Source organism: Lytechinus pictus, chromosome 7 (assembly GCF_037042905.1).
Source record: "Lytechinus pictus isolate F3 Inbred chromosome 7, Lp3.0, whole genome shotgun sequence".
Lineage (NCBI taxonomy): Eukaryota > Metazoa > Echinodermata > Echinoidea > Temnopleuroida > Toxopneustidae > Lytechinus > Lytechinus pictus.
Window position 1 is genome coordinate 18,081,914 of NC_087251.1, and position 13,608 is coordinate 18,095,521.

The 13,608-nt window shown below is 36.0% G+C and overlaps 2 protein-coding genes across 3 annotated transcripts in view; one reads left to right on the top strand and one right to left on the bottom strand.

The window, feature by feature from the left end:
- On the top strand, window positions 1-9,437 carry LOC129264839 (ATP synthase subunit s, mitochondrial-like). The gene is made up of 5 exons (XM_054902794.2): window positions 1-159; window positions 2,742-2,839; window positions 3,437-3,645; window positions 3,981-4,143; window positions 5,056-9,437. The coding sequence occupies exons 1-5, from the start codon at window positions 136-138 to the stop codon at window positions 5,228-5,230; spliced, it is 669 nt and encodes a 222-aa protein (XP_054758769.2). The 5' UTR covers window positions 1-135; the 3' UTR covers window positions 5,231-9,437.
- The window catches only part of LOC129264837 (AP-5 complex subunit mu-1-like), a 9,694-nt gene continuing 4,186 nt past the window's right edge, over window positions 8,101-13,608 (bottom strand). Inside the window, exons 6-12 of one of the 2 annotated variants that reach the window (XM_054902791.2) lie at window positions 13,134-13,274; window positions 12,597-12,734; window positions 11,886-12,012; window positions 10,891-11,347; window positions 10,485-10,689; window positions 10,028-10,124; window positions 8,101-9,617 (exon numbers count right to left, since the gene is read on the bottom strand). In XM_054902791.2, the coding sequence (XP_054758766.2) occupies window positions 9,529-9,617; window positions 10,028-10,124; window positions 10,485-10,689; window positions 10,891-11,347; window positions 11,886-12,012; window positions 12,597-12,734; window positions 13,134-13,274 (1,254 nt within the window). In that variant the 3' untranslated portion in view covers window positions 8,101-9,528. The remainder of the gene's footprint in view (window positions 9,618-10,027; window positions 10,125-10,484; window positions 10,690-10,890; window positions 11,348-11,885; window positions 12,013-12,596; window positions 12,735-13,133; window positions 13,275-13,608) is intronic. The other variant, XM_064102124.1, reaches the window with a different exon arrangement.

Genomic DNA, 13,608 nt, shown 5'->3' on the forward strand with positions numbered 1-13,608 from the left:
ATATCAGTGGAATTCTAATTCTATGGTGTTCTCAATAAATGTCGAAACAAAATTCTGAGCTAAACTAAGTCAAGTTACTAGTTAGTTAGTTACAGCACAGATGCAGAGCCGTAAAACTCCCTCAAAAATACAAAGATGACAAGCTTGCTATGTAAAAATGTAAGAAATTTATCTCTTGTGAGGAGAACTATGTGTGTCTTTATGTGAATGAATGGCGTTGTAATTGTGAGTTTTAGAGAAATGCCCAGGCAAGCTGAGCCTGAGGCAAGGCCAAGGGCCAAGGACAGGTTAAGGCACTATAGGTATCACAGGCCTAACTCATTCCCCATAGACTCGTGTGTTAAATTGGCATTTTAAAAAATTCATAAAAAATAAGGGTGAAATTCGGGGGTCGAATGTTTACTACCAGTGGATAGGATTTTTATCTGGCAATCCATATCTGACCAGAAAAGGGTCCCTCGACCGGCTCATTTTAAAAATAAATTGGCGTGTTTGAAGACACCGTCGGGGGGAGCAGATTCATCACCTCAAACAGCAAAATAGCCCTAATCCTTCCGCCAGTCAAAATATAGTCCAAAGTTGGTGATATTTCTTCCCAATTTGGGAAAAGGAAGTTCAATAATTACCAAAAATAGAATCAGTGTTAGATGGACAATCATATGCATACACTTTGTTAATCAGCCATATCAAAATTTAAAAAATAGCAATGGGTTGGCTCGAATGAATATCTATGGCCTGCCTCTAGTGATTAGGCCCGTGAAGCCCTAACGTTAGGCCAAAGACGTTACGGCTACGCACGGGATGCGGTCGGTGGCGCGCTGGCGGGGGCCGGGGCGGGCGGGCGGCGGCAGCTGGTGTGGACCTAGACAGCTTGCAGCCGTCTGTTTCGAGGAGTTTTTTAATCATATTTTCTCCTCGTACACTGGCGGTACACAGATGGCTCGCGATCGTGCAGCTGCCATTATTTAGGGGGTAAACAATGCAAAATCCCCCCGACGCAGGGCTCATCAATTTTTTTCTTTATTTCATAAGAACTGGGCCAAAATGAAGATTATATTATTCCGTTTTGGCCTGATGAAATGCACCAAAGCAAAACGGAAAAAAATTAACTTAAATGGGGGAAAAACAGTGACTTAACTTCGGCTGTCGCGCAACTCCCGCGGCCTGGTTTATCCGAACTTAATAAACATATCATCATATGGCCATTGTCTTTGATACGTCCCTGTACTGTAATCTGTACAGATCGAGTTAGAACTTTGGTCTCTGTAATTGGTGACTGGAGCCACTCACACGTCTAGACCAAAACAAAAGCTTCAGTCTCTGTAGTTTGATTATTTCGCTGAACTGCGTTGGCTCACTCACCAATACATATAGTAAAATAAATCCCCAGAAACGACGGTTATTCCTGTCTATCACACGTCATGCAGGTATTGTGACTAATACTATACTAGGACTGGAGCCAACGGAGTTCAGCGGAACAACCAATAAAACAGAGACCGAAGCTTTTGGTCTAGTGTGGACCGTGCAGACAGACGCTAGATCAAGGCGAGTAGGCGACATCGACAGGAACGGCTGACAAGTCATGAAAGGGGTACTTTAGTTTAGGGCCGCACACCTACTGTCTACTACCATCCATGAGCATGATGAGTGCCCCCCCAAGTTGGCTGCACTTACCTGCTTACTCCGAAATTCACATGTAGATTTCTTTTTCATGACTGTCTTAAAGTTTGCGTTACTCCGTTAGAATTTCTTGCTTTTTTTATAATGCAAATAACTTTTTTTTTTTTTTTGTGAGTGGGAATTATAAATGAAATTTGTTACCTTAGCCTAGCCCTAGGGCTAGGCTTAATAAAGCTCGCTAAATTAAATTCTTCTATTTCTAATTGTGTTTGTTTTGTGTACAAAGTTGATGGAGGGGAAGTTTGTCACCAGGTATTAATTATTAAATATTATTATTATTAAATATAAGAGTCGTGAACAGCTGCTTCAGTTGTCTGATAGTAATAAATCTCATATTAGTGAGGTGATGAATTGTGGAACAATTAAGACCTATAACCCAAAATGAATAGATAGAACAGATTAAAGGAAAAAATATCAAATGATAAGGAAGTGAAATAAGATCAAAATGAAGCTATTGGAAGAAGTATGGTAATTCATTGGCTCGATGAAAAGAAAAAAAGAGATAAATTTGAGAAAACCAGAAACGAGGTGATAGAATGACAAAAGGAAAAGAATGGTACTTTCAATTGCAGAAAAAAATATTCCAGACCCAACATTAAAATGGAGAATTAAACAGAAGGAATTCAAGAAAGTCAATAGAAAGAAAATGAGATATTCCCTGTTTCCTTTGACTATTTATAGCTTAATGATGAGAGCTTTTTGAGTAGATCTATGCCTACATTGTTATGCTAATGTTGGTCTACTTTTTTGTCAATGGAACCTTGGGAAATTTCTATTTGCTATTGGACCTTTCAAAAGACCCTCTTTTCCAATTTCGCTGGCAAATTGTTGTAGGCAAATGTGAGTGTTTGAGAAGGATATGGCAAATTGGTTATGGCCTATTTATTTAAAACAGGTCTTGCTTTGTATCTGTCTAAAAAAAAATAGACACCTTGTTGGAGTTTTCCTGTACATTTGCCACAGTGCTTGTCTTGGATTTCTTGAGTTTTTTTTTTTTACCTCAAGAATGCATTAGAATATGAATGTTATTATTTTTCTTTTTTGTATATTGCTGTTTGAAGATTTGCAATCCAGGTAGATCCATTGCAAGAGGTATTCTACTGCAGCACCATCTCCAGTCACGTCCACTCTGGGGGATGTTAAATGCTGTCTTTAATCAGTAAGTTATGCTTTTATTTCGATAACTCTGCTAATAGGGACATGTATCCCTATGTATCGAGTGCTATATAAAAATACTATGGTTAACAATAACGAGATTAAAAACCTGCAATTTTCTATATCGGGTACTTCTGTAGTCGTGCAGTTTTGAAAGTAAAACCAATCATCAATCACAAATATGACCACAACAAGGAAAGAAGCCAAAATTGAAAATTCATTATTAATATTATACTTTTGCTGTTTTGCATTTAGTTTCTTGCTCTGAACAGACATTAATCGTCAGAAATGAAAGGCTGAAAATTAGCACTTAACTTACAATTGGTGGCTATACATTGAATGGTACTAGTCCAGATAATAATTTTGCATTTACATATATTGTCACAAGACACACGTGTAATTCTCAAACAAAATGAAATTACAGTACTTTACAGTACTTTATGTAAGACCTGTCCAAAAACAAAATATATGTAGAATGACATTGCTCCATCTCTCTGAAATAAGACATACAAAATCCACCCTTTTATTCATTCCTCTCCCTCTCCCTTCCCCTCTCTCATCTTCTCTCCATCTCCCAATTCTATCCCTCTTGATCTCCTAGGGTAGACCGATCCAGAATCAAAGAGGTAGGTCCAGACCGAGCTGCAGCAGAATGGTTGTTGAGATGTGGAGCATCTGTGAGGTTCAACAATTTTGAGAGGTGGACAGTAGATTACAATCTTTTGCCGACTGGAGGCAGAGACAAACTCAAGATTTTTGAAGTTGATGCAACAGATTCATCGATCATGCACATTGGCTTTGAACACTTTGGTAAGTTCTTAAAATAAGCTGGACTTTGTGGTGATCAAATCTGTCCACAGAAATCCTTATCTGCATCTCTGAAGAGAATGGTTCTAGGTTTTTCACTCATTAGTGACATGAACTTGAGATTGAGAATATAATCATAGATATCCTTTGAAAAATAACAAAATGAATGCTGGACATTTTTTAAGTTTGTGGAAATGCAAGATATAATTGTTGACTTTTTAAAGTTTGTTGATAGCATTTTTATCATTGAGCCCATTGTGGTTGCATTTCAATGAGTGATTGGCAGGAAAATGCTAGAACCTCTTACTGTTAATCTGTTTACGTTATTATTACTGTAGAGGGAATAAAACACCTTCGATATCTGAAGCTTCACCACTGCACCTATCTACAGGACATGTGTGTCTCCAAGCTAGTGCTTCTCAAAGACTCTCTTGAAGAACTTCAAATAAGCAGCTGTGGTGATGTCACAGATAAGGGGCTTGCAACACTCAATCACCTTCAGTAAGTGCATGATAGCGATAGTTAACCTAAAAGCTAATGTATAATTGTGATGTCACAGCTATTCATTCCCATGGCAAAATGGTTTGTAAATAGTTTCAAATTGCCCAAAATGTGTCTCTGATTCAAAGGTTGGAAACAGTGAAAATCCCTGGATATAACTATGATACACGCCTGGTGCAAGGATTCTTGTTTGGAACCATCGCTATGCTGTAAAAAGACTGTGACATCATCACTTCAGAACTCTAATTGAGTTTTGTGCTCTTTTCAGATTATATGATGGACAGGGGAAAAGGAATTATTTTTGCTCAGTGGATAGATTTGTTCTTCTGTTCATACTGAATTACATTGTTTATTGAACCCAAATGCATTTTATGAGGGCTTTTTGCAATATATATGAACTTGGGCTGAAAGAGCCTTAACCCCTGGGTATTTTCCTTGGCTAGTGGTTGGTTGATATTTTCTAAAGGGTAATTTCAAAGTGAACAAAGTGTCATTTATGGTAGATTAGGCTGTAGTTTGTCTTTAAAAATAGTTTAATTTTGGCCCCGAGAATAAAATTTGAAAGAAATTTTCTTGCAATAATTGAGAAATATTGATCATAGACAATCCATGGATTTTACTTTGATGGTTAAGGTTCCAGAATCATGAAAATTGTACTAAGTCCGCTCAGATCATTTGAGAGTCAAATGCAAATTATAGGAGCATCACAAATTTCTAATGAAACATTTCAGCAAGCTTTTGTTAAATTATAAGTGCAGACATTAAAAAACAAGTCCTTTATGTGGATATTTTTGTGGTAATGTTTTTCTTGTATAATGTCAAATATGTGAAGCTCTCACAAGGATTGTTTTCATCCATCCTGCAAGCACACTTCCATTTAATGCAAACACAAATATCTTATTCTTCTTACAGTAAACTGGAGAAGTTGTTTCTGTGTGACCTCCCAGCTGTGAAGGACATGGAAGGGATCATTAAGATTCTTGGATCGGCTTTGCCAAACTGTGAAATCAGGTATCTTTCTCTGGAAGGACTCAAAGATTTAAAGAGACTTGGTAAAGATAATATCAGAGAGACTTTCGATACATAGAAGATTCATATTTCCTATGCATAATGAGTGTTGTGATTGTTTCCAGCCCAGGAGATGAGTGATCTCATCCTGCATGAGGACTTGAATTGACTTCCCAACAGGAAGGGTTGTTCTTCCATGACTAGTATGGCATTTCTTCTGTGAAGGACAAGGCCAAGCAATATTCTCAGATCAAACCTTCTAAACTGAAATAAATCTCATTTTTGTCTCACCTGCATAGCAGAGTGAGACTATAGGCGCCGCTTTTCCGACGGCGGCGGAGGCGTCAACACCAAATCTTAATCGAAGGTTAAGTTTTTGAAATGACAGCATAACTTAGAAAGTATATGGACCTAGTTCATGAAACTTTGCCATAAGGTTAATCAAGTATTACTGAACATCCTGCCTGAGTTTCAGGTCACATGACCAAGGTCAAAGGTCATTTAGGGTCAATGAACTTAGACCATGTTGGGGGAATCAACATCAAAATCTTAAACTAAGGTTAAGTTTTTGAAATGACAGCATAACAAAAAAAAATATATGGACCTAGTTCATGAAACTTGGAACTAATGTTAATCAAGTATTACTGAACATCCTGCCTAAGTTTCAAGTCACATGACTAAGGTCAAAGGTCATTTAGGGTCAATGAACTTTGGCCAAGTTGGGGGTATCTGTTGAATTACCATCATAACTTTGAAAGTTTATAGATCTGATTCATGAAACTTAGACATAAGAGTAATCAAGTATCACTGAACATCCTGTGCAAGTTTCAGGTGACATGACTAAGGTCAATGAACTTTGGCCAAGCTGGGGGTATTTGTTGAATTATCATCATAACTTTCAAAGATTATATAGTTTATAAAATGTGGATATAGGGGTAATCAAGTATCACTGAACATCCTGTGCGAGTTTCAGGTCACATGACTAAGGTCAAAGATTAATGGTCTTTGATCATGTTGGGGGTATTTGTTAAATAACCATCATAACTCTGAAAGTGTATGGATCTAGTTCGTAAAACTTGGACATAAGAGTAATTAAGTATCATTTAACATCTCATGGGAGTTTTAGGTCACATGACCAAAGTCAAAGGTCATTGAACTTTGGCCATTTTGTAGGTTATTATTAGATTGCTGTCGTAACTTTCAAAGTTTATAGATATAGTTTATAAAATGTGGCTATAGGGGTAATCAAGTATCACTGAACATCCTGTGCGAGTTTCAGGTCACATGACTAAGGTCAAAGATTAATGGTCTTTGATCATATTGGGGGTATTTGTTAAATAACCATCATAACTCTGAAAGTGTATGGATCTAGTTCATAAAACTTGGACATAAGAGTAATTAAGTATCATTTAACATCTCATGGGAGTTTTAGGTCACATGACCAAAGTCAAAAGTCATTGAACTTTGGCCATTTTGTAGGTTATTATTAGATTGCTGTCATAACTTTCAAAGTTTATAGATATAGTTTATAAAATGTGGATATAGGGGTAATCAAGTATCACTGACAAGTCTTAGGTCGCATGATCAAGGTCAAATGTCATTTATTGTCAATGAACGTAGTATTGTATCATTATATGAATGGTATTTTGGTGAATAATCATTTTATAGTAGTTTTCAAAGACAGCACTGCTGCTATATTGAATTGCAGGTGAGACTGCCAGAGGCAATCCACTTGTTGAAGGGTTTAAATCTAGAAACGTTCCTGTCACTGATTTTCACTCAAGCAATTTGTTGATAATTTCATATTGTGAGGTAGTAAGTGTAAAGCCTTAGTTCATCTTGATAGCATATTTTTGTTAACTTTCTTGGAATTGAAAAACTAATTAAGAAAAAGAAATATACAAAATAACAGAATTGGCCATGTAGAAAACCTGTCCAAAGCAATTTGGGAAATCTCATTTAGCACGAGAAAGGGGTCACCCGTCATGCTTAAAGTCATGCATAACTTACCAACATTTTTATAAAACACCAACCAGGTACATGACTAAAGATGAAGAGCTCAGGCAAATGATTAATAACTGTAATGGACTAACAAGCTTGAGTCTTTCCTTGTTAAATGAAACTTACTCTGTTGCTTGATTTTTGACAACTTTACAATCAAAAGTTTAATGAAATTTCTACAAAAATGTTCTTTAAAAGTTCACTAACTTTTCATATTCATTTCATGCAATAAAGTTCAAGTATAAAGAGGTTCTCAAGACCATAAACTATCTTGTTATAACAGAAGAAATTTCATGTTTTAATGGTAATTAGAAGACAAAGTTCTGGAATTAGGAGTGGTGTTTGTCTATACCATTTTATACCCTTAAACTTGTGTTCTATTGTGATTTTTTCAAATCATTATTATTAAAGTCAGTTGAATGACAAGATATTGTGGAACGGCCAATATACATATGTGGAAATTTCATAGTCAGATGTGTACATAATATTGGTGGTATTAAAGCATTTGGGTTGTGAGTGAAAAATTAGCATGATTGCTTTAAATACCTTGGAAATATACAAAAAGTATATATATATCCCTTTGTGGTCTTGTGAAGAATCAACATTATTGTATGAGCTGTTATTTTTGCGGGGGTTTTATTTCGCGGATTCACGAATTAACACGAAAATATTGACACATTTAGTAATCATTGTCAATGTCCCCAACAGCAAAGGCATGTCAGCATGGGGGCTTTGAGGAGCATATTTTTGCACATGTTTTGCACTATTTTTGCTTCTCTGAAATGCTATGGAAGTGTTTAGTGCATCTTCCGATCGCGAATTCAACAACCCACGGAAATGTTGAGACCCCCGCGATACGCAAAAATAACAGCTTATACAGTATGCTTCCTTTTAGAGACACTGAAGAGCAGTGGTTGAACATAAATATGCTTTTGAGTATTTATTCTTGTATAATTGTTACGAAGGACTCACATCTCTAGAAGTATGATTTTGATTGGGACTTAAAGAATTATAGTTTAAAAAATCAACAACATAGGAATGGAAAATAATCTTGCCACCTGACTTGTATTCTACTGTTATTAGGCCCTATAATGTATTTGTTATGTTCAAAATTATAACAAACAACAATGAAAGAGGCATCAGAACATTTTTTTCAAAGTTGTAGAAAATTTATTTGAATAAATATATCTCTATCTCATATAACAAATACATCACATCACAGTGGACATCTTTTGAAATAACAGAATGCAATTCTGTATTTGAGGCTAAGGAGTTGCAAGAAAATTTGTTCGCAATCGGCTCTTTAGAAATTATAAGTGATAGACCCATTTTCACGAGAGCAAATCAATTTATTTTCTGTTGAATGAAGCAGAACAGCAGTTCATTGCAAACTGTAAGTAACTGTAAAGTAAACCATATGATTGATTTTTGGAACCTAAAATTGATAAGTAATACCTCAGTCACATATGCTCTACGGCAGCCTTATGGCGAGTCGAAAACAGCCATTTTATTTATTTCTATTCAAACCACATATATGTAGCTGGTACAAAACAATGTTAAAACGGCCGTTTTCGACTCGCTGTAGAGCAAATGTAACTGAGGTATTAGTTGCAATTGTTTGCCTGTTTCTGGCAATGCTCCCTTGAAGCCTACATCAGTCTGTAGGACATGTCCTAAATCACAATGTTCATGACTGACCACTCAATCATCTCTGATGTATGTGTTTATCCATCAAGTGAGAACGGAATGTAATTGGCTGGCTTTCTCTATAAAAGCACTGGGTAAATAAAATCTTTATGCAAATCATATTAAAATCATTTCCATTTCAATTCACTTTCCCCCTTGCTATTATCATTTGTTTCAAATTGGAAATCCTAACTGCAAAAGATGTAGTGAACAAAATACACATTAAATATTTAAATGGCAAACTTGTCAGCAATGTTTTGTAAATTATATGCATAAACATAACTTTATCAAGATTTGAAGAGTCATGCAATGAAAGAGATATTGCTTTGAATAAGATTAAAAAACAAGAGAGTTGAAGTTGTTGACTTTGGACAAAACCTTTAATCACCAACATAAAGATATAATGAGGTGATTGTCATAGATATGCTTTAATAATGTGAATCAACAGGACATGAAATGCTGAAATGGATGGCTCAAGTCTGTTGTGCTTGGAGAGGATATTTTGGGGTCACAAAACCTGCCATGTACTGATTCATAACCTTTGATGTTGAACAAAACTCTGGACATCATTGTTCACATTAAAATGATATAAGTTAGAACTTGAAAGGTATTTGAGTCATGTTTCCATTGTATCTTGCATCCTAGTGGTCAATGGCTTGTTTGCATTCATACCCGATGAAGTGCCCTTGATCATGTTTCCTGCATGACAGGTGGAAGGCAAGAGAGGGCATCCCCTTGAGAGTTCCATACTTTGTATTCTACTGATAAGAATTCTCGAACTGTGGCAGAAAAATAGGTTAAGAGGGGGAAAAAACATTTGTTGAGGACATTGTTTCCATTGTTTGAAGTAAAATAAAAAATTAGCAGGGAGACAAGAACTATACTTTGTAAACAATGTTTGATGTGGTGGACACAGATGAGTGATTGAAAAGAGTGTATAGATCTCTATAGTCCTCTCATTGCCCATCTTGGCTCATACATTCAGATATTCAACTTTGTTTGCAGAATTCTCTTTCAGAAAACAAAAATTTAGTATTTCATACTTGCATTTTAAACTAGAAAATACAATACAAAAGATTGCTTGAACGCAAATCTAATCTGAGTTACACATGAAAACTGGGATTCTATGGTAACAAACAGTGTGCATTGATTACAGTCTGAAGAAGAGTTTTAAAGAATAATGACAAACCTGATGTGACCTTGACCTTTGAACTTGGTTTTATTTGAACTGAACGAGTATCCACTTTACATCCACTGTGTGTATAGTCTGATACCTTGAAGAAGATCTATCATCAAGAAGAAAACAACAAACTTCATTAATTATTTCAAAAGTTATGTCAATTATATTCTGTTTTTCTATTTCCATCACTGTTGCTTGTAACTGGATTTGTCCACTTCATTGTTTACGTTATGGGAGTTCAAGCACTTTCCAGTATGGAGTAAGCACCATTACATCCTTAGGCACAAGTAATGAGACCTAAACTGATAGAATAACCACAATAACAAAAGTATACATATAGAGTTCCCCCCCAAAAAGAATATGTATTCTTCAACCATCACTACTTTTAAGGAGAGCTCAATTTATATATAGTTCAACACAGTAAAGGAAAACCATTGGAGGAGAAGGAATAGTAGTCATTACTCACAGAGGCATAAGTGTTGAGTCCAACACAGAAGGAGTCCTTGTTGACATCCTTCTCTTCGGGTCCAAACTGAACAGTTGCTTGTAGACTGGCTTCAAGACTCCTTGAAGGTAGCTTCTGACCAAGATTCCACCCTAATCTATGCCTGTCTTGAGAAAGGACCACACTGCCTATGCTTGGATTCACATCTACCCCTACCACCACACCTCTGCAAAGATCAAAAAGAGGGATACACAGTGGGAATTTCATCAACATTTGTCATCTGACAAGTTGTCCAATCAGACAACTATTCACAGCTTTGATTGGCTATGAAAAACAGGCGTCTGACTGTTCCTATGGTATTAATAGTAAGATAATGACAATTTGTCATTGCTGACATCTTTCAGTTTAAAAGCAACAAGGATCTTACCTATTGAAGAAAGGAATCTGAACTTCAAAGTACTCAAAGGAATTCTTGACACTTCCACTCAGCTTGAGTCTGAGTTTGACTTGCACCTCTCTTTCATCACCTGTCATCTCATAAGCAGCTTTGATTGGCAACTCGGAGGGTGTGGCTAGTGATTGAAAGGACAGCTGCGATGGTGTCGGAGAAGACGACCTCTCCGAAGAAGGCGTCACCACCTCTCGATGGGTCATAGACCCTCTTGTTGGGGTTTCCAGTCTTGATTCTCGTAATGAATAGTTTGTTGACCTAGACATGGAGGTGGGTGTTGCGGATCTTGCCATGGTTACAGATGGTGGTCTGCTGGGAGATGTGACTGTGCTAGTTTGGTCAGATGAGGGAGCTGTTGCAGTGTAGTGGCAGAGAATGAACATTTCGCTGGGTGGATTGAAATGAAACTTTCGTACCGTGGAAGTTACTTCTCCTGAAATTCAATTGGTGAGAGAAATGTTGTTAATAAGCCTTATCTATAATTTTAAACCATCCTTTATAAATTTGATGCAAGAATCAAAGCCAGAATATGGCTTTGGTAAAGATGAAACATACCAATCAATTGTATTAGATTACTTGTAAACTTCAAATCTTAAAACTGTGTGACAGTTATTCTTGATTAAATGAGTTTGATAACATTTAGCACCCTTATATTATAATAAGCTCTGGATAAATCTGTCTGAACACTAGTATTTCACAAACATATACACAGACTGTATCATTTCACTCTCTTCCTATCCTATGCTTATGAGGTCATTATTATCATAAAAAAGCTTATTGGGCAGGTGATTTTAGCTATTTTGGATATATTTGTGGTATAATTTAATCATTAATCATCTAAACTGACACTAAATAGTAAGAATTCAGATTTTTTTTTTTTACATCTAACTTTGCATCATTCCCTAAAACTGGAAAAAAAAGCAAAATGATGCGAAAATGGGGAAAAAAGTCTTTCAAGTGGGTGGACCAACCTGGTTGTATATTCAAGGGGTCTGTTGCTGCCACGCAAGGATGTATGATGAGATTCTCCAGAGGGGGTATGTCCGGTGGAACAGCCAAATTCATGGATACCTCTGGCATTGCACCCTCCAGGTCAGCCTTCAGAAAAAAAAAGATAACAAAGATAAAAGCGCTCTTCACTCGAATGAAATTTTTGCTACATGAATTTTAATAGTAAAAGCCTTCTATGGTCAGCAATCTTATACAGCAAATAATTTTACTTCTCAAATTTGATGAACAGTTGACGCTGATGGGGAAATATGTCTACAAAGTTTTGTACAGTCAATTGTAACAACCTGCCACATAAAAGGCATTTTGTGTAAAGTATTTATTTCAAAACATTCATAGCAAATTACAATGCAATACCAGGAAAATCATTCCAGGGGAATATTTTATGGGAGATGTTGAAGTTATTAAACAGAACTTCAATTTTTTATTTTTGTTTTTTTATTTATTTATCTTATTTACCCAGGGTAGCCTGTTCAGTGATTGAAACACTGTTCTCAATCAGGGCCCTGCAATAAGAAACTTCTATCAAATCCAGGATCCATCTCTGTATCACTTTGATACTTCCTTGGACCTTGATGATATATAGTCGACAATATTTTAGCTGATGGTCTTTTCATTTCATTTTTATCTGTTTTACCCTTGCATTGTAGTTCAGTTTATAACAAAACACAAACCTTGCAAGTGACAGTTCCATAAAGTTGGTAGACATCGTCAATATCCGGTCTGTTGTACAGTACTGCACGTATCTGCTCTGTTATGGCAAAGTGAATCTGAGGTTTGGTTTTAGGAACCACTGGACGCCATGCAGGTTGCTAAAAAGTTTCAAAAAAATATTATGAGGATTCTGGCTGTATTACTAATATCTCTCCATCCCCAAAACCCTCCCATCCTTATCTTTGTCTTGTTCCTCTCTTCATATATTATCTTCTCTCCTCTATAGTCACATGTATATCAACATTCAACCTTATATTGCTCAATCAATTCATAATCTTTTTCAATTTCAGCCTATTAGTATCCCCAATTAAAAATTCAAATGAAAATTATGTTCTTTTTACAAAATCTTTATTACAATTGAATTTGATGATAAGATCCACAATATGCAAATAAATGATTTTCTAATTTTTATCAAAATATCATGTCTTCTATATAACACAATAAATAATTCTTATTTAAATAAAAATATAACAGAAATATTGGTCATGACGCTATACCTTTGTGTGAGCAGAAATTGACTGTGAGTTGATGAGACCGCTGATGGTAGATTTCACTGTGGTTGGATTTGAATCGACGACTGATCCAAAGGGCGCTGCTTGTGATAGGTAGCAGTATAGCTCCTGAACTTTAGGATGTAACTATAAAATGAATTCACAAAAAGATTAATATCAGATTACAAACCTGTGGTCAATAGACCAGTCCATGGTAATTTCATTACACTGCACTTGTCAAAATCATATACTCAATATTCATTAACCATTCTTTAGACAATTCACTGTAACAGGCAATGTTCGTCACCCAGAATGGAATCTAATTTCATGAATGACAGGCCACTGGCATAGATATGAGCAGTAAAACTATCATCCTCCACTTGGATGTTGTAATGTCATAGATCTACACCCATGCACACTCAGTAATGCTCTGTTCATTGTACTTAATGCCTCACATAATGAAGCTATTATCTTAGTTTAT

Excerpts from the sequence above, each read along its gene's own strand:
- LOC129264839 (XM_054902794.2), top strand. The coding sequence starts at position 136 with ATGACAAGCTTGCTATGTAAAAAT. Across the intron at positions 160-2,741 it reads CAAGCTTGCTATGTAAAAAT|ATTTGCAATCCAGGTAGATC; the intron begins GTAAGAAATTTA and ends TGCTGTTTGAAG. Across the intron at positions 4,144-5,055 it reads GCAACACTCAATCACCTTCA|TAAACTGGAGAAGTTGTTTC; the intron begins GTAAGTGCATGA and ends TTCTTCTTACAG.